General features: G+C 37.7%; 1 protein-coding gene across 1 annotated transcript in view; it reads left to right on the forward strand.

The window, feature by feature from the left end:
* LOC306758409 (contactin-associated protein-like 4) overlaps nt 1-25537 on the forward strand; it is a gene marked incomplete at both ends in the record, with an annotated part of 125864 nt that overhangs the window by 16019 nt on the left and 84308 nt on the right. The window contains 2 exons of the mRNA XM_079243736.1: nt 6346-6435; nt 18422-18649. Coding sequence (XP_079099862.1) covers nt 6346-6435; nt 18422-18649 — 318 coding nt within the window. The remainder of the gene's footprint in view (nt 1-6345; nt 6436-18421; nt 18650-25537) is intronic.

Genomic DNA, 25537 nt, shown 5'->3' on the forward strand with positions numbered 1-25537 from the left:
AATTATGAAACTCAAGACACAATCCCTTTAACACTACAAGAAGTCATCTCTGCATTATAAAACTATTTTTACAATGTATATGAAATATTACTTAAGAGCCTGTACAGATTTAAAGATTCATAATTTTATTCATTTAGTCTTAAATGGTTTCACACTAAAATGTTAGAAAAAAAAAAAGAAATGAAGTATATATTTCTGCATCACTTTGAGTCACTTTGTGCTTGAAGCAGTCTGTTAGTTCCTGTCTCTTCACAGTTGTCCTCTTGTCAAGGCTCACCCTTTGCTGTGATCTGTCTGACTTTGAAACAACTTTTGAAGTATACAAAAAGAGACAATTGCAGTCATTATGCAAATGTTTTTCATGGTTATGTGTATAAATGGAACAATATAAAAGCCTGCTCTACAAATGAGATTTTTCAGGCAAATCGGGAGCAGTAAGCATATCAATCAGACCAAAACATTTAAAATACACGTAGGCGTGTAATACTGACCACAATCCCACCCACATCATCATACTACTAAGATGAATATGGTGTGCCACCATCTTGCATCTCAGAGTGGAACTTTCGTCTGTCACTCGGAAAACTGGAAAGCAAAACCGTAAAGATGATGAACAGTTTAAAGTTTCATTTCCATACTAAAGAAAGCTGGAAAATCCAATTAGTTTACTGCAATAGCACAGTATCAATGCTACAACATCTCAGCAGAAAGCAGCCAGTTTATACATGCAGTCCACAGCCAAACAAACACAAAGTAATGTTTCACTTCAACATTTTGATGTGATGGACATATGCAGGCTGCAGATTGGACTGGGCAACAAAGCAACGTTTTAGTTTTATGCCCTATGGAAGTAAATGGTTTTTAATTTGAACAAGTATCATGGTGTGTAAAAGTGTGCTAAATTAACTGCACAAAGACTGACTGCTGTGTTATTCCAACGTTTGAGAACTTGGGCCCAGTCATTAATGTCTATTGTCAGAAATATTCTGTTGAATGAGTGTATGTCTTTGTAAAACTGTGAGGAAGTAGTTCCATCGTTACCACACTGGTGTTGTTGTCTTGACAAGCAGTTAGGTGTTAGGTGTTTCACATTTTCTAAAAAAGAGATTCACTGATTTTAGAAGTCCTTTAATTTTAATGGTTTTGGATTGCAATTATTGTTCTTTAATAAGGCAAAATAGATGGAATAATCATTAATAATGATTTGCTGCAGCCCTGGTCTACATTTAATGTCATGCAGGAGAAAATAACCCCTTTTAGTTGTGGACGTATGAAGCCAAAAGTATATTATGAGTTCTTTAATGAGTAGATCTGCATGATTTTTTTGGCTCAGCTAAAGATGTAATGACATGTGCTAAGATTGCATGTCAATATGAATGAAAATGAAACTTCTCAGCTTGCAGTAACAGCAGTAGGTTGCTCTCCATGTCCAGACGATGCTGGTTGTGGGCTGTGGGCACATTCAAGACAAAAATGGGGTCAAGATACAATCAATAAATGGGACATCATTAGTTTATATAAAGCTATCTTTTCCAGCAGTCTGGGTACCGGATGGGAGTAAAATAGTTCTTCTATTGTGTGGTATTAATCATAATACATATAAAGCACTTGCTTTCTGCGATATTATCTTCTGGTATCTTCTCACACTTGCCTTTTTTTCTTTCCTCAGTGTTTTTTCAGGTTTTTTCATCTCCTAAGAGCTGATTAAGTGCTACTAAAGTGCAGCTGTAATCACAGTTTAATAACAGCTAATCTCAGGAACTTTAAATGACTTTAATCATATAGCAGAGACACCCACACTGTGTGTGCTTGTATTGATCAGCATTTTTTGCAGGGTAATAAATGATGATAATTTTAAGTAACAGGATGGTGGGCTCTTAAAGATACAGTGAATAGAAAACTGTCATTAGAAGTCTGTTTCAGCCCCCCTCCCCCACTGAAAACAATGACATCTTTTCTTAATGATTACTCAAAGGTTTAGTCAGATCAAATGCCTCAAGTGGAGGATAAATACATGACAACATCACCGTAGAGCTGGAAGGTATTTATGTGATATTTAACACTACTTCTTCTACTACTACTACTACTACAACTATTATTACAAATATTATATATTTTTTGACATACAGAATTGAAAAGATACTGGAGGCTGAAATGTAAACTCAGGAGTGCTAATATAAATCCATTTAAAGCCAGTACATAAATAAATGAATGCATAAATAATAATAATAATAAAAATAAATAAATAAATAAATAAATAGATAAATAAATGTTTTGCCTATCCCGCTTCCCATTTTTAACTATTCTAACAAGTAAACAACTAAAAGTGCTGTGAAATTTAGCATGGAAATAATGTACTGCTTCTCTGTAAAGAACAAACAGTTGAATCTAAAACCTCTGTGTACATGTACATGTAGTTAAAGGACTTGCACACCAGCTGGGTGTTTGTGAGTCATAAAAGGGTGACATCTGAGTGAACCAAGATGAGGGAAGTAGAATAAATCTAAATCATATTTCTTCTTTCGTGTCATTTATGGAAATATGCACAGGCAAAGTGCAGCCATGAATGGGCTCTCATGAGAGCAAGGTTAGAGGTAAAACGAGAAACTTCCAGTCATAAATCTGCGTTTATCCCACGAACATTTAGTTCGTGTGGAGTCGAAGAGGGGCTGCGGTCTGTTCATCTGATAACCTGCTGGACTGTAGTGTGTTTTCAAGGTTGTCACCCAGAAGTTTGACCTCTAAATAATGAAAGCAGTTATGAAGTCGGCTGTCATCATGTCAGATAACTTGATGCTGGTTTGAATTCTGCATCTGCTTTTATCAGTGCTGGTTATCCTGATCAGTGATGATATGTGAGAAGTAGCACAAGTTTATCCCCATATTTCATTCTCCCTTCTCACAATTTCATGTGTACATTTTGATTTATTTCTCAATTTATTTTCACAATACTGAATAAATGTCCATCTGAACGTTTATTTTAGCTATTAATATATTATTTTTTTAAACCTGCAGCTGTAAATGAATCATTTTGCTGCAAGACCATTAACATGAGACAGTTTTGCGTTTTTTAAACATGCAGAAACAAAAGTAATAAAATCTGAATCGTTAGATGTTTGTGAGAAATACAAGAAATCGATTGATTTATTCTGATGTAATCAGGTCGGCATGTTCCCCACAACGATGACTTATCTGTCTTCTCAGATAGAAGCTAATGACGCAGCACTGATTACCTGAATTGACAAGCAACAGCAAGGTAATTTTGAGTTGAGGCATGCGAGTAGAAAAAACCCATAGCTAATACATATAGCACTGAATCATAAAGGTTAATAAGCTACAGAAACTGCAAACATAATCTTATATTTTGATATGGAGCTAATCTCTGAATTAGCTTAGGAGGTGTTTTGGCAGTCTTATCAGGACATTTGTGTTTCTTTTAGGACAAAAGGATCGATTCAGCTTTATAAGTATTGTCCTAATTCACAGTGAAATCCTCTCCGAGGAGTTCACAGGCAAATTCAGTTCAAGCCAGTTCACTGAGATCCAGTATTCATAGAGGTCAGATCCTGATAAGTTGTAGCCCAGCTGAGGAAAACAAACTGATTCCATCAAATCTTAACTTCAGTTCGGTCCTCCATCCTGAGCAAGCACAGGGTGGCATGTGAAGTGCTTCTCACTTGCTTTCAGGATATATGGTTAGGACTGGGTAGCTCTGTGATGAACTTGCATCATTGAACTTGTGGAAGTAATACGGTTTTATGGTCCTGGTATCTACAGGTGCCTCAGAGATTAAATTCCACAGTATGTGTGCATGTAGGGTCTATTTGGGAATATACTCATCTCCATCCATTCCCAAACCAGCTGCTTAAAAACCTGTTTCTGTCATATGTAAGTTGGTGTGTGTATTGGAAATAATCTTGCAAGACAATATGTATCGGGTCGCGGGGGCAGCAGCCTAAACAGGGAAGCCCAGACTTCCCTCTCCCCAGCCACATTAGCCAACTCTGCGGGGTGGATCCTGAGGCGTTCCTCGGCCAGCCGAGAGATAAAATCCCTCCAGCGTGTCCTGGGTCTTCCCCGGGGTCTCCTCCCAGAGGGACGTGCCTGGAACACCTCACCAGGGAGGTCCAGGAGGCATCCTGACCAGATGTCCAAGCCACCTCAACTGGCTCTTCTTGATGCGAGCGGCAGTGGCTCTACTCTGAGCCCCTCCAGGATGACCAAGCTCCTCACCCTATCTCTAAGGGAGAGCCCGGCCACCCTGCGGAGGAAAGTCATTTCAGCCACCCGTATAAGAGATCTCGACCTTAGCTCATGACCATAGGTGAGGGTAGGAGGAGAGTAGGTGTATCCGTATAAGCGGCGGAGGATGGGTGGACAGACAATATGTACCACAAAATAGGGGCAGTGATACAATATATTGTGATATATTGTAATTCTATGAGCAAAACTGATTTTTTTTCTTTTCTTTTTTTTTACCTGAATTTATTTGTGGGAAAACTGTCCCAGTATTGTAAACACTGAAAGCCGTTTCATAGAATGAAAACTTAATGGAGTCTGCCTTGGCTCTTTAGTACCAAGGAAAAGCTTCTTACTCTAAACAGATTTGGTCAGAGGGACTAAACACTGAACCTAGATGCTGACGAAGAGCTATGAGTTTTTTTTTTCTCCCTTTTGGGCTTTGTCATCATTACTGTTAAATTTTCACAACTGGCAGCCTAGAATATAGAGGAATATGGAGTCTGTTACAGTCTGCTGAGTCCATTTAAAAAATAATGAAATACTGGCTCTACATCAGGCCACAGCTAGAAACAGGAGGTGTCATTGAGATACAATGCAGTTTGGGAATTTTATTGTCACATTTTCATATCTTCCGCACAAAAAAAATAACAGTTTTCACCTTGAAGATGTGAAATGTGGCCCTTTAATGTGCTACTTATGACCTGTGCATTATTTTAATATGGCAGCATAAGTGCATCCAGGTAACTTCACATTTCACAGTACGGGACACTAATGTGCCCTCATTACAAAAATAGATGCTGGTTACAGCTAAATGCTGTCACTGTTGTCTATTTTTTATGAGGTCAGTACAGCATGACCACAGCTCTGCAGCCTGCTGCTCTGAGGTTCTGCAGCGACTGCGGATGAGTCCAAACAGGGCCATTCAGTTTGCATTAGAGGGGACAAAAAGCCGAGTCAGTGGCCATTAAAGACAGAAGGCTAAAGCCACACGTCAACACATAAGAACAGCGCTGATTAAAAGTGGGGTGAGGAGGAGGAGGAGGAGGAGTGATAAAGAGTATGGCAGAGAAGGAATGTAGGAGCAGTGGATACAAAAACACTCCTGTTAAAACGGCAGGTTTTAGCGATGAGACCACAGTAAATCATTTGGAAACTTTGCCAACCTTTAATGTAATCTATAACCTCTGCAACTGAAATGAAAAATAGTAGAAAATAAATAGAAAAATTGAAATGAAAATATTACAAAAAAAAAAAAGGTAATAATCTTCTTGTGTAAGCGTACAACACTGAAGGAGCTGCAGGACTTTCTGGCAAGTTCTAGCAGTGTATCGGATGTGACAACAATGTCCTGTGTTTACATGTCTGGATTATAGAATAGGGTTGCAAGGCTGAATATTTAATAAAGAAAAACACACATTATATGAAAAGAACAGCTGAGCACAATGGTGGCGATATCGTGCTTTTGGCAACTATGACTGTTTCAAGTCACAGTCACTTCTTGCCAAAGCTTTCAGGCATCTGGTTTCATCTTTTTAACATGACATTGACCCAAAGAAAACATCCAAATAAACAAAACAGTTAACTAGACCGACATCGCCTCGAAAAGCTGTCGGGTGACACACAGAGGGCTGCACACAAGAGATGCCCTTGAAATCTGACATGTTTGGAACACATTTATATGAATATTTCCAAGTCAATATGCACTATGTTGCATATTGACTTGGACTTTAGACTTAATCACAGCGTTCAGTGTTCCTGAATGGGACTCTAAGGTGTAAACATGCAACCAGCTTATTGTGTTTCTTCTCTGTTTCCCTGAAGAGATGTTCTTTTTTTTTTCTCTCCTATTAATTTGAACAGGCTATAGGTCACATAAAAAGGTGAGAAAAGTTAGCAAATTATTTATTGTGGTTTAACAGCACTAATTTATGGAATTTTACCACATTTGTTCATTTATTTTGTATTCACTGCATGTACGAAAAAGGGAATTTTAAGGGTCAAAGTCTGCACATGACCTACCAGAAGTGTTTCTGTTGTTTTACCTTCCCAGTGGCATTTTCTTCGTTCCTATTTTATCCCTCAGTGCCTCTGCTGTATGTGCAGAGACCACCATCTCTCGGGAAGCCCAGCCTCATACCTTTGAGGTGACTGCACTCCATGAGATGAAGAAGGATGAGCAAGAAGAGGGGGGTGGCAAGTGGAACAACCAATATGAAGGACAGTAATGAGGAAAAGCAGCAAAATAAGTGAAATTGGGTGGGGGAGCAGAAGGCATATGTTGGATAAGAAAGGAATAAGGAAATGAAAAAGACATTAAAGGGATGAGAGGATAGTTTTGCTTAGAGAATTAAGCACTTTCTCTCCGGCTGCTTCCTGCTGTGATATTTGCAACTGTCTCGATAATTTTCCCTCCCTGCTGGTTTCCAGGAGTGTGTGTATGTGTGTCTGTGTTTTCATGTTCAGTGCTCAGTTTACAGTCTTAAAAATTGCAGTTTTTTTGCGAGGCTCCATTAGAGAATGTATTCCTAAAGCCTTTCCAGAAAGAGCGACACTAGAGATGTTTAAACTTGGTATTCTTCTCTTTCTCCCAGTATGATTTGCTTTAACATATTTATAGCATTTTACAACTAAATCTATCAATATAATTCAGTTTTTTTTTTATTTTTTATTATCATTCAGGATTGTAGCTGCTCTTGTTCTACAGGAAGATAGTCTTCATTTAGCAAGTCTGCTTTTTTGTACTGCATTAATCTTCAGGCACTTGAGTGAAATTATTGAAGTCACTGCTGTTAAGGTCTGACTTATTGCCTTTTCTTCAAAGATACTCTCACACAGATACCATCTGTTTATCATGAAGTGATGAAAACAGGTCGATAAATAGCAGTATACTACCACATTAATTTGTGTCGTTACATTTATTAAATTACTTAATGACATCAGTAATTCCTTGAAGAAAGCAGCTGCTTTTTTTAATTTTTTAATTTTTAATTTTACAAAGCTTAACTGGTTGTGTTCACTGTTTATTTCATGTGTTTTCTGAACTAAATTGTCTTATTAAGAGAGAAAACATATTTTTTTAAGCATTCATTGACAGTAAGACATCAGCTTTCTGATTGTCTTTATTAACCAGTTTATTATTCAGTGTTGGCTGATAATCAGATACTTTAGGGTCTAAATGTGATGGAGGCAGCTATCATGTAATTATTGATGGACCACATATAAAATTATGTATTTATTTACATTTTTGTTATTATATGCTACTGATGCATCAGTTTGCTTCTTTAGAGTCCAACATTTCTGGACCTGACTGTGATATTATGTTAAGAAAAATAAACATTTTGTCCGGCTGAGGAGATTTTACTAGAGCTGCAGCCTATGCAAGGTAGTCATATAATGTTATTTTGGGGTTTTTCTTCTTGCTGCAAAGAATTTGCTTTTTCAAAGCCCTTCTCTCATTTTCCTTTTTATTTTTTTGTAAAACTCTGCATTTTGCTGTTGTTTGCTCCATACTGCATCATCTTTACTGGAAATGAACTGGTCACATGACTCACTACGCCACATAGTGACACGTTTCTATTCTTCTGCAATGAACTTCTATATCAAAATATCTGAAAAATAACCTCATGAAAGCATTAAAACTATAGAGAGATATTTTAAATGTTTTTCGAAATGTAGGTGGTTCCATTAGCAGTTTTTGTTGTGATATTTTGGTTTTGCGTAATTCTCGGGGTAAAGTTAATGCAGCTATTGACACAGTTTGTCCAGGAGCAGTCTTTCATTTGATTAATTGATTTTCATATTTTGTTTACTTTTATCCTTTGAACACCCAACAGGAATGCTGCTTTAATATTCACCACTGTGCTCAAGTAAGGACATTTATTTTATTAATAAATAACACTTTTTTTAGGCATTTATAATATCTTGTCTGTATGATTCCTGCTAACTCACTGCATGGTTTTAGTAGTTCATATGTGGGCCGGTCTGCACCGAATTGTCAGGGCCGATTTTAGTCCCAGTCTGCCCCCCCTTCTTGTGAATCTCATAATAGGGCAAAGGAGAGGTCATACATAAAAACATGTATCCATAATATCAATAAATCCATACAAACGATGATCTTTGCTCCACCCTGTAAACTCTCCTATTGCATGAAACACCTATAGGGATTCTGCCAGTTATTAGAGATCATAGAGCAGCAGGACATCCCAAGCAGTCCTCAGGGAGGAGAGTTTAGCTGGTTACCAGCCTTCATTAATCATTTCTCAGCAGAGTGATGAAATTTTTCCTGTCCTGCAAAGCAAAAGGGAAAAAAATACATCATAGAAAGTGAAAGTGATAACAAAAGAGACAAAACACTTCAAGCTCCTGAAAGAGATTAAAGGCAGGCAGAGAACAAATGTGGAATACTTATCGAGAACAACGCCACCCACAGTCTGTTCCAAGACCACATCAGACATCTCTGTGAGGAGGAACTAGAGAGCATCTTAGCTCTGGAGACCGTGGTTTTATCAAGCTAAAGGCTTTCTGATGATCAAACTAACAGGCTTTGGCAGTAATACCCAAGCAATCTGCACCATTCCCAGCTTCCATCCCATTCATTCTCCTGTGAAGACCCAGGCCAAGAGTTCAGCGTCACTTTCCCTGTTAGCTTTCTTATAGGACACAAATTCTTTTTTTCTTGATCAAATAAACCCACTGAGAAACCTTTAAGCACGAAGCCCCAGGAAAGCTGAGTGTTTGTGAAGCAAGACAAGACGAAGAACTTTAGCAGAGAACTTTCTTTGTAAAGAGCACTTGTCCTCTAACAGCTCCTGAGGGAGGAGGGCTCTAAAGTAAAACCAAGCAGACGTTGTGACTGCAGCTTCTGTCTCAGTTCAGTGACACTGCAAAGACTCATTCACACACTCATGCACAAACACAAGAAAAAGAAAAACAAATAGAAGTGATTGCTCTTCAGTAATCCCTTCAGCATATTAAAAACCTGGATATTGGCAGTGTGTGCCCTGCTCTTTGTAGAGTTTGAGCAAAGATTTTCAGATGGAGGTGTAAGGAAATTCTTGTTTTTATCAATTAAAGAAAGAGAATGCAAATTCAAATATCTTAATTGTTTTTTTTTTTTCCCAAATGGCATGTTTTAGAATGAAGTTAGGTCATTTTTGACCCCCTAACTGATCCTTGGTTTGTCTTTTTTTTTTTTTTTTTTTTTTTGCTTTCTGTACCCCGCCGTAATGCTTTCATGCTTCTATGCCTTTATGCTTCATGTAAAGCACTTTGAATAGTCTTGTACATGAAATGTGCTGTTCAAATAAACTCACCTTGCCTTGTTCATGTCTGTTATGGACTTGTCCAGGATGTACCACACCTTTTGCCTAACACCAGTTGGCATATAGGCTCAATATTCCCTGCAACCCTGAATAAGATATTGGGACTGCAGATAATGGATGAATGGGTGTTTTGTCAACATGCGGCAGATATGTCGCAGCTAAAGTATCAGTTGGAGTGTTTGTTCACAATGTGTGTTTACTGCTACCAGGGTTGCCACTAAGGATGTTCTGATGCCATTCTGATTATATATTGGGTGATACAGAGTACTGATGTGATACTTATTAAGAAGTTTATTAAATTTGTTATTTAAATATATTTCCTAAAGACTTGATGTATGTAGGCCTGTCACGGTAACAAATTTTGCCATGCGATTAATTGTCTCAGAAAAAAATTGCGATAAACGATAATATTGCAAGCGATTATTATTATTAAACGATTATTGTTGTCATTTTGAGACCATTTTCAACTAAAATAACAGTAATGCTATAATAAGGCAAGTACACCCTTTCAAAGATCAACATACTTTAATTTCTAAAGAACATTTAGCTTGATGTGCAGACTAGTTTATGCTCATCGAGCCCCAGTTTGCTAAAACAGATCAGGGTTTCTCCTGGGTTTTGGCAACGTGGTTATCTGGAACATATGGTCACTAAACACCATGTAACACAGTTACATATTCTATGGTCAGCTCATATAGGTGGACATGTTTAGATTTGACCAAAGGTGGAACGGTAAAATTGAATGTCTTTAAACGCCATCAGTATGTCCTTTTTCATATCATTGAAAGGTTGCGGAAGAGTCGTTTGTAACATGTTGGTTCATCCAGGCAATTCATACTAGAAATGTGAAATGTTTGCAACCTTTTCAAAATATCGGCTTTTTTACCAATATTAAAGGGCAGCATCACTTTACTAACCACGCTGTCTTAAGTACACACCATGTTGCACTGTCCTGTTTGTATTTATCTGTCGGTTAAACACCTCAGTGATCGTGGACTGTCGGGAAGATGGAGCTAGCCTGTTTGTTAAGATCTTTTTTTCCCAGCTGGGAAAACTGCAGTTGATGGTTGTGTAGAGTAGATGGAAGCTTGTTTTATAGCTTTGTTTAGTTAATATTGTTTTAAAAGAAATGCCATCTTTCACTTTAGGTGAGAGAGTGAGGGGAAGAGAAAAGAAAGACAAATGAAAATCATTGCGCCCAGCAAACCTAATTGATTGATTGACTTATTGCTTATTATAACGACAGGCCTAGATGTATGACATTTTTGTGGCTATCATTCTTGTTTCTGTTCAGTGACTTTTTTCTGTGAAATCACAGTCTCCATGTGAGATGTCATGACTGGTAAAAATGTCTTTATGCAAAGGAAATATGAGAAGTGTCTCTCTTAAACATGGAACATCTTAAACACACAGGAGTTGTTTTCCCATTGGTGCAAAGCAATGGGAAAACAACCATGACTGATCATTTTGGCAAAATAATCAGGATGTGAACTAGGAAAGTGTCCTCTTAAACAATACAGAATTTCATGAAGAAAATAATTAATCCATCTATTTTCTGTACTGTTTTCTTTTTATCCTGTTTAGGGTTCCAGAGAAGCTTAAAGTGGAGGGAGGAGTTTCTGTCTGTGTGCATTTTAATATTGGGAATCAGATTTATAATATGTTCACTATTTTAAATCAAGAATCTAAACTATTTATTGACCATTAAATTCGGGTGAATTTACAACAAAATCATCTCAAGCCACATTATAGAAGATCAAGTAAATGAAAATCAGCATCAGTCCATCTTATTGTAACGGTCTTCTGTAGATATATTACATTGTATGAGTCTCTTGTGCTCCATTCAATATAATGTCCTACTTTAAAATAATCAGACAAAGACGGCTGAATAATGTCAATATCTGTGTGTGACTAAACACAACAGACAAATGTTTGCTTTGATTTTTTCTTTTTTCTTTTTTGTGGAAATGTGTTGATGTTTTCAATTAGGATCCAAATATAATCATATCATTTACTTACTGCAGCTGGCAGATTAGAAGATATTGTACTATCCACATCTCCTGCTGGAGCCATTAGTACGAGTGATGTTGCCTGCAGCATTCCCTCTTAATCTGCATAATTCTGCCATTATGATTCACGCTGAATGTTTGGGCTTTCAGCAGTGTTTGAACCGAACCCTTTTGAAAGTCGTGTTGCTCAATAACGTCTTGCATTTCTCTGTCGGCATGTAAGCAAGTTAGACCTGGCAGCTTGAAGATTAAGAGATTTTAAATGTTTCCTTTCTGCTGATTTGATCATTTCTGCCTCCCACACATCCTCCTGCATATCGCTGCTCGGTGTGACACACCTCAGAGGAGGAGGATGATTGTTCTCTGCTTTCAAAGCCCGTGGTGTATTAGTGCAGTGCGAACGGTGTATGCATTGGGACGCTGTTTGTGTGGGCGTCCCCCGGTGCATTTACTGACCCTCTGATGTTAGCGAAACTTTTGACATCAAAAGGAACAAGCTATCATGACACTTTGCCTCAAAGTCATTTTAAGGAGGGCATCAAGTGAAACAGGTATTGACTGACTTCATAAACTGAAAAAAAGACTGTTTTTGACAGGTTAGACAAGATTAAAGTGAGACAGTAATTTTAAAAGGATGAAAATCATGCAGTGTGCCGCCTGAAGAGCAGCTTAACACTTATATGTACCCATTGACACAAAGTAAATGCACGCATCTACATTTCACAGTTTGGCAGCTACAAAGCGAGAGTTCAGCAGATGTTTTTAACACACCTGTAGTTTGGATTAGTTTGATAAGAGCATTTCAGTGAAAGGTTTTGCAAATGGAGCAGTACTCTGTCTGGCAAAATATAATCCATTCTCTCCTGAAATTGTAAAAAGTAAAAATATAGTGCAGTTTCTCATGTGAGGCTTACCTGTGAGATGGCCATGTTACGATAAGCAGAAGGTAACAGGAAATACTGAGCTAATTATGGCTAAATTCCAACAAGCTTCTTCAGGCTTTCTTTAAATGTCATTTATTTTAAAAAAATAGAATTAAGTCATTTTATTAATAGATTGATTTTATTTGCTTTTACTTGTGAATTTATTTTGATAACTTTTTCTCTTATTTATTGTTACCTTTGCCAGGAAAGTTAAGTTTTTACCGGTGTTTATCTGTTTGCTTGTCTGTCTGTCTGATTCTTAGCAACTACCAGCAAATATTCATGACTTTGTTTTGTTTTTTTTTTCCTGAGAATCAGTCGTAGTCTGACTTAGAATCCATAAAATTTTGGAAGGGATCCAGATCACGAATCTGGATCCAGGAATTTTTTTTTTCAAAAGACTTTATCTTTACAAGACCGGGCCATTTTTATTATTTAAGCATACAACTACACAATAAATGCTCAGGATGCTTAGCCAGAAAATACAGGAGACATTCCCAACAAGTTCTACACAATATCAAAGATAGATCTGATTCTGGCAAAATTCTACATCCTGAAATCCAGAACAGGAAAAAAAGTTTAGATCTTTGCAATTTTTATCACTGCAAGAGAATAAATCAAGATAGAAACAAGCAACAAACAGCATAGTGCAGCAGAGGCATTGTGGATTCCTTCTTAACATATCTATGCATGTAAAGCACTCATATAAAATGAATGTAGGACTGAAACACAGACTGGAAATCATAATCTGGGTAGAATGAGCTGCTAGACTTTTCCAGTTAGTATATTTAAGAATGAATCAGACATGCTAAAGATAGAACTGAATAAATAATTACTAAAGGAGAAGAAGAAACTCGTGTTTCTAATGCAGAACCACTTTGGTTTCTAGTACATAAGTACTAAACGTGGAGCTGAATCAGATCCTAGTTATATTGAGTTGATCTCATTTCTATCCACGCTTTTCCCAAAATCTTCTACGTCTGACTGCGAGACATTTCTCCCGTCTGGAGTTTGCTATTGTCCCATACTTGCTTATGTTACGGCACTTTGTTTTTTGGTCCATTTCCTTTTTTTCAGTCTTCAAAAGGGACAAAGACCTGAATTTGTTGGTGGACTGAGTCCACTTCTTTGATTGAAAAAAAAAAAAGAGTTCTATGGATGGGAATTTTACAAATATTGGATATGCTGCCATGGGGTCTTCCATGGTTTTTTCATACCTCATATTCACGTTGAATTGTGTGACATTTCTTTGCAGCAGAGACATGAAGTTCTGATTTTTGCAGCATAAGTTTCCATTTTGTGCTTTTTTAAAAAAAAATTTTTTTAAAAAGATTTTTGGACTGTAGCGGCCTTTATTTCACAGTAGGTTGACAGGAAAGGGGGGTCAGAATGGAGGATGACAGCAAAGGGCCCGAGATTCCAACCTGGGGCCGGCTGCATGGGGGATGGCGGCCATTCAGCCAGTTGAGCAAACACTGCCTTCACAGATTGTATTCTACAAGCTTCACATGAAATCTACAAGCTTGTGGCACATAGTTACCTTCTTAGGGATGCCATGATCCATCTCAAGAATGCACTACTCTAAAATATGTGACGTCATTCCTTCACAATGGGTTTTTAAGTTTTAATCTGAGTAAGTTTCTGCTAATGACTGACTGATGGGTGCTTCGGTGCGGTTGTACCTGAACTGGCACAATAGATGCCATATGCTGGTCTGAAGTCTGATCAGATTCTCTCATCTTGTGCTATTAATTATGTGTCAGAGCTATGCTAATTAAACCATAAGAGGGGCGCGCCTGCCATGTCCTTACCTTCAGGGTATTAGTTAGCACAGTACACTGTTCTGCATTTCAATTAATCAATTAACAAGTCGGGCCACAGGCAGCTTTAGAGCCGACACTGAGACTCCTGTTGAATAATTCAACAGTTTTAATCAGCTTGCTTGATCTATCGAGGCTTGAATATGATAGTAACATTGTGTGTGAGGCTACAGGGGAAAAAAAAGATTATATTGTTATATTTAATGCTAGTAAACGTTGGGACAGAATGTCTTTCATTTAGTTGGATGTATTTCTTTTTCAAAAGGGTTTAAGATGTTTTTAAATGATTAAAGCTGGAAAAACCGCCTCATTTACATCAGTCATGTAAACTTCAGTGAAGCGTGCATTTTCTGCTGTCATGACAGATATACTTACAAAGTATACATTACTTTTAATGACTCGTTAAGTTTTTTACATATTATTGCAATTCATATAAGCTGCAAAATGGATTAAATGGTAACTGAATCATTATGCAAGAACTATATTGATTTTTCCGTGGAAGAATCTTTTGCGATTTCAGCAAATATCTTCGGGCTCTAGTTTGTTCTTTTCAAATATTTAAAGTATTGCCATAGAGTTAAAGCAATCCAATGTTAAAACAATCAGTGCAGCTCATTTAAGCAAAGGTATAATTAAATTCCTGATCCAGCTAATTCTGGGAATACATCACAGAGTTCTTTGCTGGCTCTAATGCCAATTAGGGAGCAGAAATTGGTTTATAGTCTTTGAAAAATGAATTTAGTTTTTACCAGAGGGTATACAGTCGACAAGCAAAGTATAGGACAGAAGTAACACAAAAGCTGTGGCAGCAGCTCCAGATAACAGCAGCTTTCCTAGCAAGGCAGTAATGAGCTGGTGTTAGCTACTCCTGTCTCTGAGTTGGTCTTTGCTGTGGTGTGATGCAAAAAACTATGATTAGCAGTTCGCAGTTCCAACAGTGCAACAGCCTCCGGTAAGTCAGCAGTTGTGCTTTAGCTACAAGGTAAGGTTAAATGTAATTTTATATTTAGAAACCGTACTCCCAAAAGAAAAGCACTCCTGAACTTCGATTTTTCAGGACAACATCTATCTCCTCCTAAGATGAAAATTTTATCTTGCCTATGATGCACATGATGCCATAAAAAGAACAGTTCTGTATAGAGGCATGAAAATATGGAATTCTATGGAACATTAAATTAACCACTGACCTTAAAAACTTTAAAATATTATTAAAAGACTATTTTTCAAAAGTACAGGTATCTATATAAATCATAATTATAAGGGTTTGGTGAGAAGTATAATAAATACAAATGCATGTGTAATAGAAGATTTTTCACATGCATTACACATTACATGCATGCATTTACTGATGTAAAAATGGATGTACAGAGATGAGTTTGAATATGTAAACTGTAAATATGTTACCTTGTATTCCAGGATTAAACTGAAATGTTGATGTACGGAGTAACTTTTTACAAGTTTTTGTTTTTGATGTTACAATTGTGCCGGACCCCAGGAAGAATAGCTGTAGCTTGCCACAGCTAATGGGGATCCTTAATAAATTAAACTGAACCTCTCTCTTGAGCTCACTCCACCATTAAAGTCCACAGTTGAGGCTTGTCTTATGTCTCAATCCCTACCTTTCTTTTATGTTCATGCTTTGTCCGATAATGTCATTTTGCATCAGCTGTGGTTGTTTGGCATTCAGACAACAGTGTGTTGATAACCAGTTGTTACTGTGTTGCATTGTCCTCAAAAAAAGTTGTGAATCGCATCTTTTCAACCTTGGGAAGCCGCTGGGCATTGACGGCTTTAGATATGTACATAATGAATGGTACTGTGCTTTGAAAACAAGTCAAACACATTTCTGAAATTAAAGTTGTTACTTTAACTTTAGTGTTTCCGAACTGTTGCTGATAATATGCTACCAGTTCTGAACTTCACATTATCCGGCTCTTTATTTCCACTTCTAACATGCTGAACATGTAAAAAATTGTCATTCTGGTAAATGGACCAACATGGACACTTAGTGGCTGAATATATTCCAGTCAGCTTTATTTATGTGCACTCCTTGAGTTTATATAAAAAACTCGTGACTGCCACTGTGCTGTAGAAATACAACATGATTGTTGAACACATTGAGACAAAATGCATTCCACACACATATAAACACACCTGTCTGATATTAATGAGTCATATTGTGAACGTGAAGAGTCAACTCTCATCGTGAAAAATTCAGTCTTCAGCCTTTCCTGTTCAGCTTTGCGAAGAATCCATGCAGGAAAGGGCAGGAGTTTTGCACACCGTGCAGCCAAACACATGCAAAAACATTCTGGGACCATGCACCTGAAAGGAGGAAGGGATGCCGAGACTTCAGTCGCAGCAGAATTCACTATTCCTGAATTAGGCTGAAACAGACAGTCTGATAAGAAACATAGAGGCATGTAGGAGACGTAAGACCTGGAGTTATTAACTAAACTATCATTTCCTTAATAGTATTCTTATTTCAGTAGGCTACACCTTAAAAGATAATTTAATTATTAAACACAAGATACTAACCTGGTATTTTGTTTGCATTGGTATTTTTTCTTGTTGCATTAAGTCATTTGATAAATTGTTAACACAAATAATCTTTAGGTTTTTCTACCACAGAGATGTTCTGCTGTATTTATTACACCTAAAAGGGTCAGGTGATGAAAAGATTTGCTGCCCTCCCGTATTGACAAGTGCCCCCCCCCCTCCTCTCTGCACAAACCCATCGCATACTTTCCTGCAGTTTTCACTGCAGTGGAGTCTTGCTTAATGCAGTCTGGACCCTGAAGTTAAGAAAAGTGTATTGTGCACCAAGGCTCAGTGCCTTTTAGTGAAGCCGTACGCATTAGTAAAATGAACTTTGACGTTTCCTGCTTTAGGATGATTGTTAGTTCTGGAGCAAAAGCAACCGCCACTGGAGCCTCATTACCCCGCTCTCGCCTACGTGCTCTGCATGGCTAAAACAAGCCGGATCGGCTCGCACTGGGAAGCACTGAACTCTGGGTTTGCGGGGCTTATAGAGTTCTGAAGAGCAGGACCTTCAGCTCATTGCAGTTTGCTGGGGTGATGGATAGAGCTCATCAGTATTCAGGGTCTCCCACTCTGTCATGGACTCTGTGGGCACTTTGTTATTTCAGGAAAAAAAAAAAAAAAAAAAAGCGGAGAATGCACGAGAATGAGCTGCGGTCTCCCTTTTCTGTCTCTTCAGTGCCAAGTATTAGTGTGCCTGTCATGTCGGGGTGATTAATTGGGCTTGACAGTGCCAAGGTCTCTGTACTCCAGAGATTTTTCTTTAAATCTTTTGAGACGTTTTAGTGCTGTCAGAATCACCGTTTATTCTGCCTGAATGATAAAAGTGACACTGTGGGTGGGTGGAGGGGCTGCAGGAGAGACCGCTTTTCTCCTGAAATGTCCTCAGGTTGCAGGAGCGATTAAACATTTATGTGTTGGGAGGATATTTTATTGAGATGGAAAGTATTTTCCCATCAGTCATGTGTCAGCTTAACAGAGTCCTGTTTTTTGTCACTGGAGTTCTGCATGGCGGTGGGACTTTCCTCTTTGTTATTGCCACCTCAGGCTAAAGGGTGCAAGCTTCTCTGGCTAAGTGTCAGATTGAAAATTGGTGTTATTTTCTTATATATGTTCTTTATTACATTTAAAGGGAGAGAAACAGTATTTCTCCGAGGCGATATTATTTTGAAGTAGAACAGCTTTAGTCATCCCTAATGCCATTTTAGATAACAGGTCTCCTAATGTAATAAAAATCTGCCTTTCCAACTGTTTTATTGCTCAGATTCAACTAACCACATGCTGCAAGAGACATTAAATGTGAATGTCAGGAGGAAGATCTTATCTTGTGGGTCTACTTTCAGTTTACCTTTCAGGCAGACACCAAAAAAAAAAGGGAAATAAGCTTTTTTTTTTTTTTTTTTTTTGGGAGGACGCAACAGCTTATTATTCAGGAGGGTTCTCTGTCCAACACAGCCAGGGTCAGTGTTTAGGTTCATTGACCGCAGTGGCCAGCAGGTATTCAATGTTTAGCTCCAATTTCCTCTCAGCTGTCAGCGTTTGTGCTCCACTGGTCACACCGTCAGGGATGTCGGCTCTTAAATGCCAACAGTCGGCCGAGGAAAAGCAGCGTGGTGTTTTTAACTCCGCTGCCCTCTCTCTGAATGTTGCCTCAGCGAGGATGCGCTCTCTCCACACATTATCTCTTTGGGGATTACAGCACTCAGCGCTGGAGAGCCGTCCCTCTCATTTAAGCTCTTCAGACGACTATAATTCACCAGCTTTTTACGCTGAGAGCTCCCCCACCACCCACAGTAACAAGTGTCTGAAAGGCATACAGAGGTAAAAACTATCAAGAGATGCTTCCAGCGATGGAGTTGATTGTGAAGTGGATGGATGACATTTAAAACAAGGGACTTAAATACGCTAGCTATTTCATTTTCATGCACGATTATATACATAGTAAATTGCAGCGTCTAGTTTTGGACACGTTTTCCAAACTTTGTAGGAAAAAAAAAGCCTTAAACCATCATTATTAGATTAAAGAATACAAGAGCTAGCTGTGGATTAAAAAAAGAGAATCCAATTAAACAACTGAGTGAGAGATAATGAATTTGATCATGATTTCGATTAAGCAGATAAGTCAGCCCTGTACACTCATTGCCTTACATCAGGTTTCTTTTGCTTTCATTCTTAGTAGCACATACTCAACAAGGCGTTTAAAGCGTTCGACGTGACCCATCACACAGCTGCTGCAGATTTGTCAGGTGCACGTTTATGATGAGAATCTTGATGAGAAGCAGTTGGGGATGATTTGAGCTTTGTGACATAATGCTTTATCCTGCTGGAAGTAGATAATACACTGTGATCGTACAGGGGAAATGGTCGGGAACAGTACATAGGTAGGCTGTGGTGGTTAAACCATGTTTAGTTGGTACGAAGCGGTCCAAAGTATGCCAAGAAAATATTAATATTCTGTTAACAAGTCTTGGTGAGTCTGTGTGAACTTTAGCTTCAGTTCCCTGTTCCTTGATGATCAGTGATCAGTTATATTCATTCATTTATTCATTTTCCGAACTGCTTCATCCGATTCAGGGTTGCAGGAAGCTGGAGCCTATCCCAGCAGTCTTTGGGCGAAAGGCAGGTACACCCTGGACAGCTCGTCAGTCCATCGCAGGGCGTGATCTGTTATGATTGACAAATGATCCAAAAATGAAAGGTTTTCAATGACATGACAATAGAAAAAGGAAATCACTGAATGACAGCAGAAGATTGTTAAAATTTGATTTTAATACTTGTGGATCGGTCCGATGTCCACGATGTCTTGTCATTTGACATTTCATTTTGAGATGTGAAACTGATGTCAAAGTATCAAAACAGAGTAAATAAACTTTAGTGAGAGTTATGCAAAAAAAGCACAAAGTAACCTTTATGTTTTTAAACCAAAAAAAAGGTTAAAGAATACAGGCTGTCCTCAGTTTATAAACAAGTTCCGTCCCTATGCTGAGGTGTAACTCGAAACTTCGCGCAAGTCTGATTATTACCCTGAAATACCCCCTAAATACCTTCTAAAAAAACAGTACAGGCAACTAAAGTAGACATTTCAATTAAAATAAATTAAATATACATACACTGAGGCGTCGTCTCAGCCTCTGCATCAAACGTAAGACCTTGTACAAAACCTTGTAATTTCGAAACTTGCTCTATTTTCTTTATTCTGTTAACATTTATTTAATTAGCGCCTTAAAGTCAAAACGAAGTAAGTCGAGAACAGCGTTACACGAGGACCGCCTGTAATGATAATCTTAAAAAAATGATTGAGTTGTCGTCATGAGTTGAAGTAATAGAAATGCTGTGCAGGAACCTAAATGTAACTGTTCATGTGAGGAAACATGAACACCTGACCTGACCTGAATGACCTGAAGTTCATTCAAGCTCACAACAGGATTATAAAGTACAGGGGATGTTAAGCTGCAGTTATTGATAATCAATCAATAACATCTCTTCCTGAAAAAAGGTTTGCATAAATTCATCAGTATATTTAAGATATTTTTCTCCATATCAGTTTGATTCTCTTTATCTCACATGTATTCAAGCATTACTGCAACTGTGCTGCTCAGCAGGCTTTTTGACTACAGTAATGTAGTTTAAACCTGCTTCTGCCTATAAAGGAACATTTTCATCAGTTTCATCAAATAGCTGCACTTTAGACGAATAAAACATGATCATAAAAAATGGGAGAATGACTTGGAACTGTGTATTTTCACCAGTCTGGGAGCATCAGCTCGTCCTTTAAAAACTCTGCGTTTGCTTATTGTGGGAAAATCTCTTCAACCCTGTAAAAGCTTAATGGTGAATGACTCACATCATCACAGTAGAAGTATTCCAGATCTTCAAGGCTGAAAATGTTTAATTCTAGTTCTCATGATTGACTTGATAAGCACTCAGTTACATGACTAAATTAAGCCTTAATCTCCTAAAACATATGCACACTTTGAGTAAACTGGTGTGCAAACTGGTATATAAAGACACACTGAAGCTCTTTGATCTGCATCGAACACTGTTGGGGCACCGTGTTTATCATCATTTCCAACTCTACACTTTCTTGCATTGAAGCTGTCTTTACACTGCATTACATTTGAGTCAGGACTCTCCTCAGTTTGCTGGTGTCATTAAAGAGAGTAAATATGCCTGAAGAATTTTCCAATCAATACGTTTAGATCATTCATTTCAGATTTTTCCTGCAGTTGTATGAGACCAGCGCACTTCAGTGTCTAACTGCTGTGTTTGATGCTTTTCTGTGCTTTGAATAATCTGGTAAATGTCATAACTTTATTAATGAGAAAATCTCCTTTTTACAACCTCTGTTGTAAAAGCCCTAGCAGAGCCGCTGTGATTCTCAGCACCTCCTTATTGACCCCCGATGTTTTCCTGCTACATTTCCTTGTATTAGTTTGGCTTAAGGGGGGGAAATAAAGGAGAAATCGGGGTCTCTGAATTTCTTTCAGCCTGGCAGATTGTTGAAATAAACTTTCACTGCTCCAAATTTTACAGTTTTGTTCCTACACTACCAAGGACTAGTGGGTGGAAGTCCTCCAAAAGGAAAACAAGTGTCTTATATGGATGTTTATCCTTTAAGAGGAGAATAAAATAACAAAACATGGTGTTCTTTTTCAGGCAGTACTTTCAGACTAAAGTAGAGCTGTAACCCAAATTTAAAAAAAGTGGACCCATATGATATAATGGGATAGTTTTATTGTAAAACCAAGAAACAAATCACACCGTAACGTAATAAATTATTTGAAGAACATGAAGCTCTGTATGCAGATATGTTGCAACCTAGAAATGTTTGAGTAAAATACGTTTAATGGAAATTATTTTCTTCAATCAGAAACATTTCAGTTTTTTTTTTTTTTTTTTTTTTTTTTAAAATCAAGGATAAATTATTCTGCTGATTTATTGTTGTACAAACAGGAATGTGGTACAGTTACAAGCAACACACATCACCTACCTATGCTCAGTGGGTGTCTTTAGGTGTGTGTTTGTGTTGTGTTACAGTGTCCTGTAAGTGTCTCCATTGTACAGTCTCTTATGAAATACAACTAAATTAGGTCATGCTAACTGGTTTTAAATGATCCAATGTAATTCCTAAATTTTTTTTTTATTATTTTTTTTAATTAGTAACATTTTTATCTTATCCTTTTATACTGTATACTTTTATACGTATATACTTTTATTGCTCCTGTTTTGATGGCATGACTATACACCTTGAACAAATCAGCACCTTTAAATTTCGTTGACAGTGACAATAAAACCTATCTGTCTACCTAAATCCCATTTGGAATATCAGACATTTCTTTGATCTACTGCATACACAGTTTTGCCATGCTAAGACGGACATGGTTCATATTCCACATTTTCACCACAAAACATTTAATGATATTTCAGAATAAGTTTCACATTTTTACAATAAAAGTTAAAACGTGATAAAGTCCTTTATTAATTTTTTTGGACAACAGCCCTTCAATTATATTTCTAAAATTATTTTACAAACAAAACTGTTGTATGAACTGAAAATATGTTTTTAAACCTTAATGCAGCTGTTTGTGTTGCAGCCTATGTAAACATTAAACACAACATCTCAAATTATGCAGAAGGAGTTTCAGATCCATTTTCTGTCACAGATGTGCAGTGGAAAGGATGCTAAGTGTCCTTTGATCATTACAGCAGAATAGGCTGCTTTACTGCTTACATATCCTATTTATCCTACATCACATGATTACAGGGACTGTTGAGCATGCAGTAATGTATCTTCACACAGCAAACTTGTGCTACTGATGCGGTGCGTGTATATACAGCTTTCATGTCCTGTTGTGAAATTCTTTTTTCATACTGTGTAAGGCTTCTTTCATTTGTCATGTAGCAGCATACTTACCACTGAAAAGAAAAAGATTTCCTCCAGGCGACACAAGGCAGGTTGCCAAAACATTGAATGTAAGCTAAGCTAAGCCAAACGCCTGTGAAGGGTTGGCGACCTGTCCAGTGTGGACCCTGCCTCTCGCCTGCTAATTGCAGGGATGGGCTCCAGCTTCCCTGTCACCCTATATTGGACATAAACCACAAACAGTATGGAAAATGAAGGAATGAGCTACAAACACTAGTAGCTAAGCTCAGGGATAACACTGAAGCCCTAATATAGCAAGAGGGCAACCAGAGCAAACACGCAACACGCCAAGGCATGGTGTGAAAATCAAAGGAAGGAACAAGTGAGAAATACTAACAAGGAGCATGAAGGGCCAACCAAAGTGTGAGCAAAGGGAAGTAAATACACAAGGGAAGGATGTCTAGGATCAAGTCAGATAATTCAGGAAAAAGAGACAGCTTGTTAAATTACTTAAGATAAATTTGAATTTATTTTATAGGACGTTAAAAATTCAGATAAATGAGGGGATTCTGATAATAGTCCAGGTTATACAGTGTGGGATTTTATTTTCATAAAAGGTTCCTGATGTTTCCTTACTACTACTACTACTACTACTACTACTACTAGAATTATTTAATCACTTTTCCGAATGATGCAGGTATTCTGTTCCATTTCTCCCAGCACTGCAATCAGCAGCATTTGTTTCTTTGTTGTGGGCTGTGAGCCCCCCAGGCTGGAACCCTTTAGTTAGCTGCTTTCTGTAGCTGTTAAAGGACTTTCTTCACTACATGTGATGCATAAGCTACATACAGCAGCTGCAGTGTGCATTAATCAGTAATGTTGAGATGATAGAAGCAGTGATGGAGATTCTTCAGCTCATGATACCAAAATGGAGTTTCATTTAAATAAAAATCTGCTGCAAAAGTTGTGTTTGTTTTTGACAAAATGTAACTCAAAAGAATTATTTATGGCAGTCGGTGTACTAAATATATCTACTCATTAAAAAGCAGTAGTATCAGATTTAATAAGTGAAAATATCAGACAGAGGTTGAGAACGGGGGGAAGATGAAGACTACTGTTGTCGGGATGAAGTGTGCGGATGCTGACAGAGTAATCCAAGCTAAAGTCTTGTTGCCAGAGTTATAGGAATGGATCAGACTGCAGTGTGAATCATTGTAATTGGCTCTTGTCTCAGTGGTGAAGAGCAACATCCATTATTTACAGAGAAGTGGGAGATGGAGGCAGCGTCGGCTTTAACTATGAGCTTGCAGCATCAGATGAAAACCAAATGTTTGTGGAGCTGATGTTCATGAATCTGTGTTTATAGCTTTGGGATGCAGTTATACTGAGTGAGAAGCCCTTCTTTTCAAAAATGTTTTGATACATCATAAACAACTATTTTCAGTTTTAGAGGAAGGAACATGACAGAAGATAAATGCTGCATGTTGTTTTTAATGTTTTAACTGAGGCCAATCACGCATAAACTGAATGTGTAAAAGTTAGACACAACACAACACAACTGACTGCAGCATTCCTTCTTCTATGAATCAAAATTACACCAATACACTCATCCAACTGGACATGACTCCCTTTTCTTTCATCTAATAGGATGTTGTTACGGCTGAAAAGCATGTTTCCGCTCTGCATGTCAGTGCTTGTACCCTATTCTGCCTCTCATGTTGTAATATTCAGTAGGAATGATGTGCTATCTTGTAATGTCATGACACAGATTGACTGCTTGTTTTTCCCATTTGTTGCCTGATAGAATAAATAACCTCTTGTTCCTCTCCTGAATGATCTGACCAAGGTTATGATTTGGAGATAAATTATTATCTTTTCTACTCAAGTTCAAGAGCTCAACCATAACTTGTGTCTACTAACATCAGAATTTGTGAAATTAAAATGGTAGGTTTGCTTTTTATTTCTGTTCTTTGAAACATTTGGCTGGGTTTTTGCCTCTGCAGAGGAATTTGGATACTTTCTGGGATTTTAGTTCTCTTAGAGGCTTGGCCTTAAAGTCAGAAGTCTGTGCATGTGGATTTCAGGTTTTTATGTCCAAATGCAGATGGTTGTGGACTTGTGTTATGGAGCTTTGCCATCATCTAAATCACGTGCTTGTTTTTCTTCTGAATATAAACTGAACTGGTACTTGTTCTGTCACTGTGATCCTTTTATCTAAGCATTTATAAGAACTTTGCATTGGCAATCATTTGCATAAAATAACCTGATTAACAGGGACAAATGTCATCTGCAGTGACCAAACAAAATCAGCCTCTCTGACATTTGCTGGTACATGACTGGGTGTCTGACTCAATATACCCTGCAGCACTTAATTCGTTCAAATATTTTTTTTTTTTTTCTAAGTAACAGATCTTAGTTTGATAACAAAAATCCAAAAGGACCCTTGAAAGATGTTGCCTTCTGAAATAGTGAACTGATTTATTTTGCATGTATTATCATGTGGCAAGGAAAAAAAAAACATTTGCAGCTTAAGGGTATTTAAAAAAAGCACTTGTCCATTTATTGTGTCATGAAACACAACACAGCTGCCAAGTTTTCCTTTTGCAGACCAACCAGTCTGTTGGCAGCACCTCCTACATATACCATGAGGCACCACTCTCTCAATTCAACAGGTCAATCACAACAGCTCTCTGAAAAGAATAAATCAACAGAATTATTACCGGAACATGATTATATTGAAAACATTTCACATTCAGCACATGAATTATTAACTCACAGATGTTCATATTTACATTTATACAATCCTCAATGCTCATCT

Source organism: Telmatherina bonti, assembly GCF_933228915.1.
Source record: "Telmatherina bonti genome assembly, chromosome: 7".
Taxonomy (NCBI): Eukaryota; Metazoa; Chordata; class Actinopteri; order Atheriniformes; family Telmatherinidae; genus Telmatherina; species Telmatherina bonti.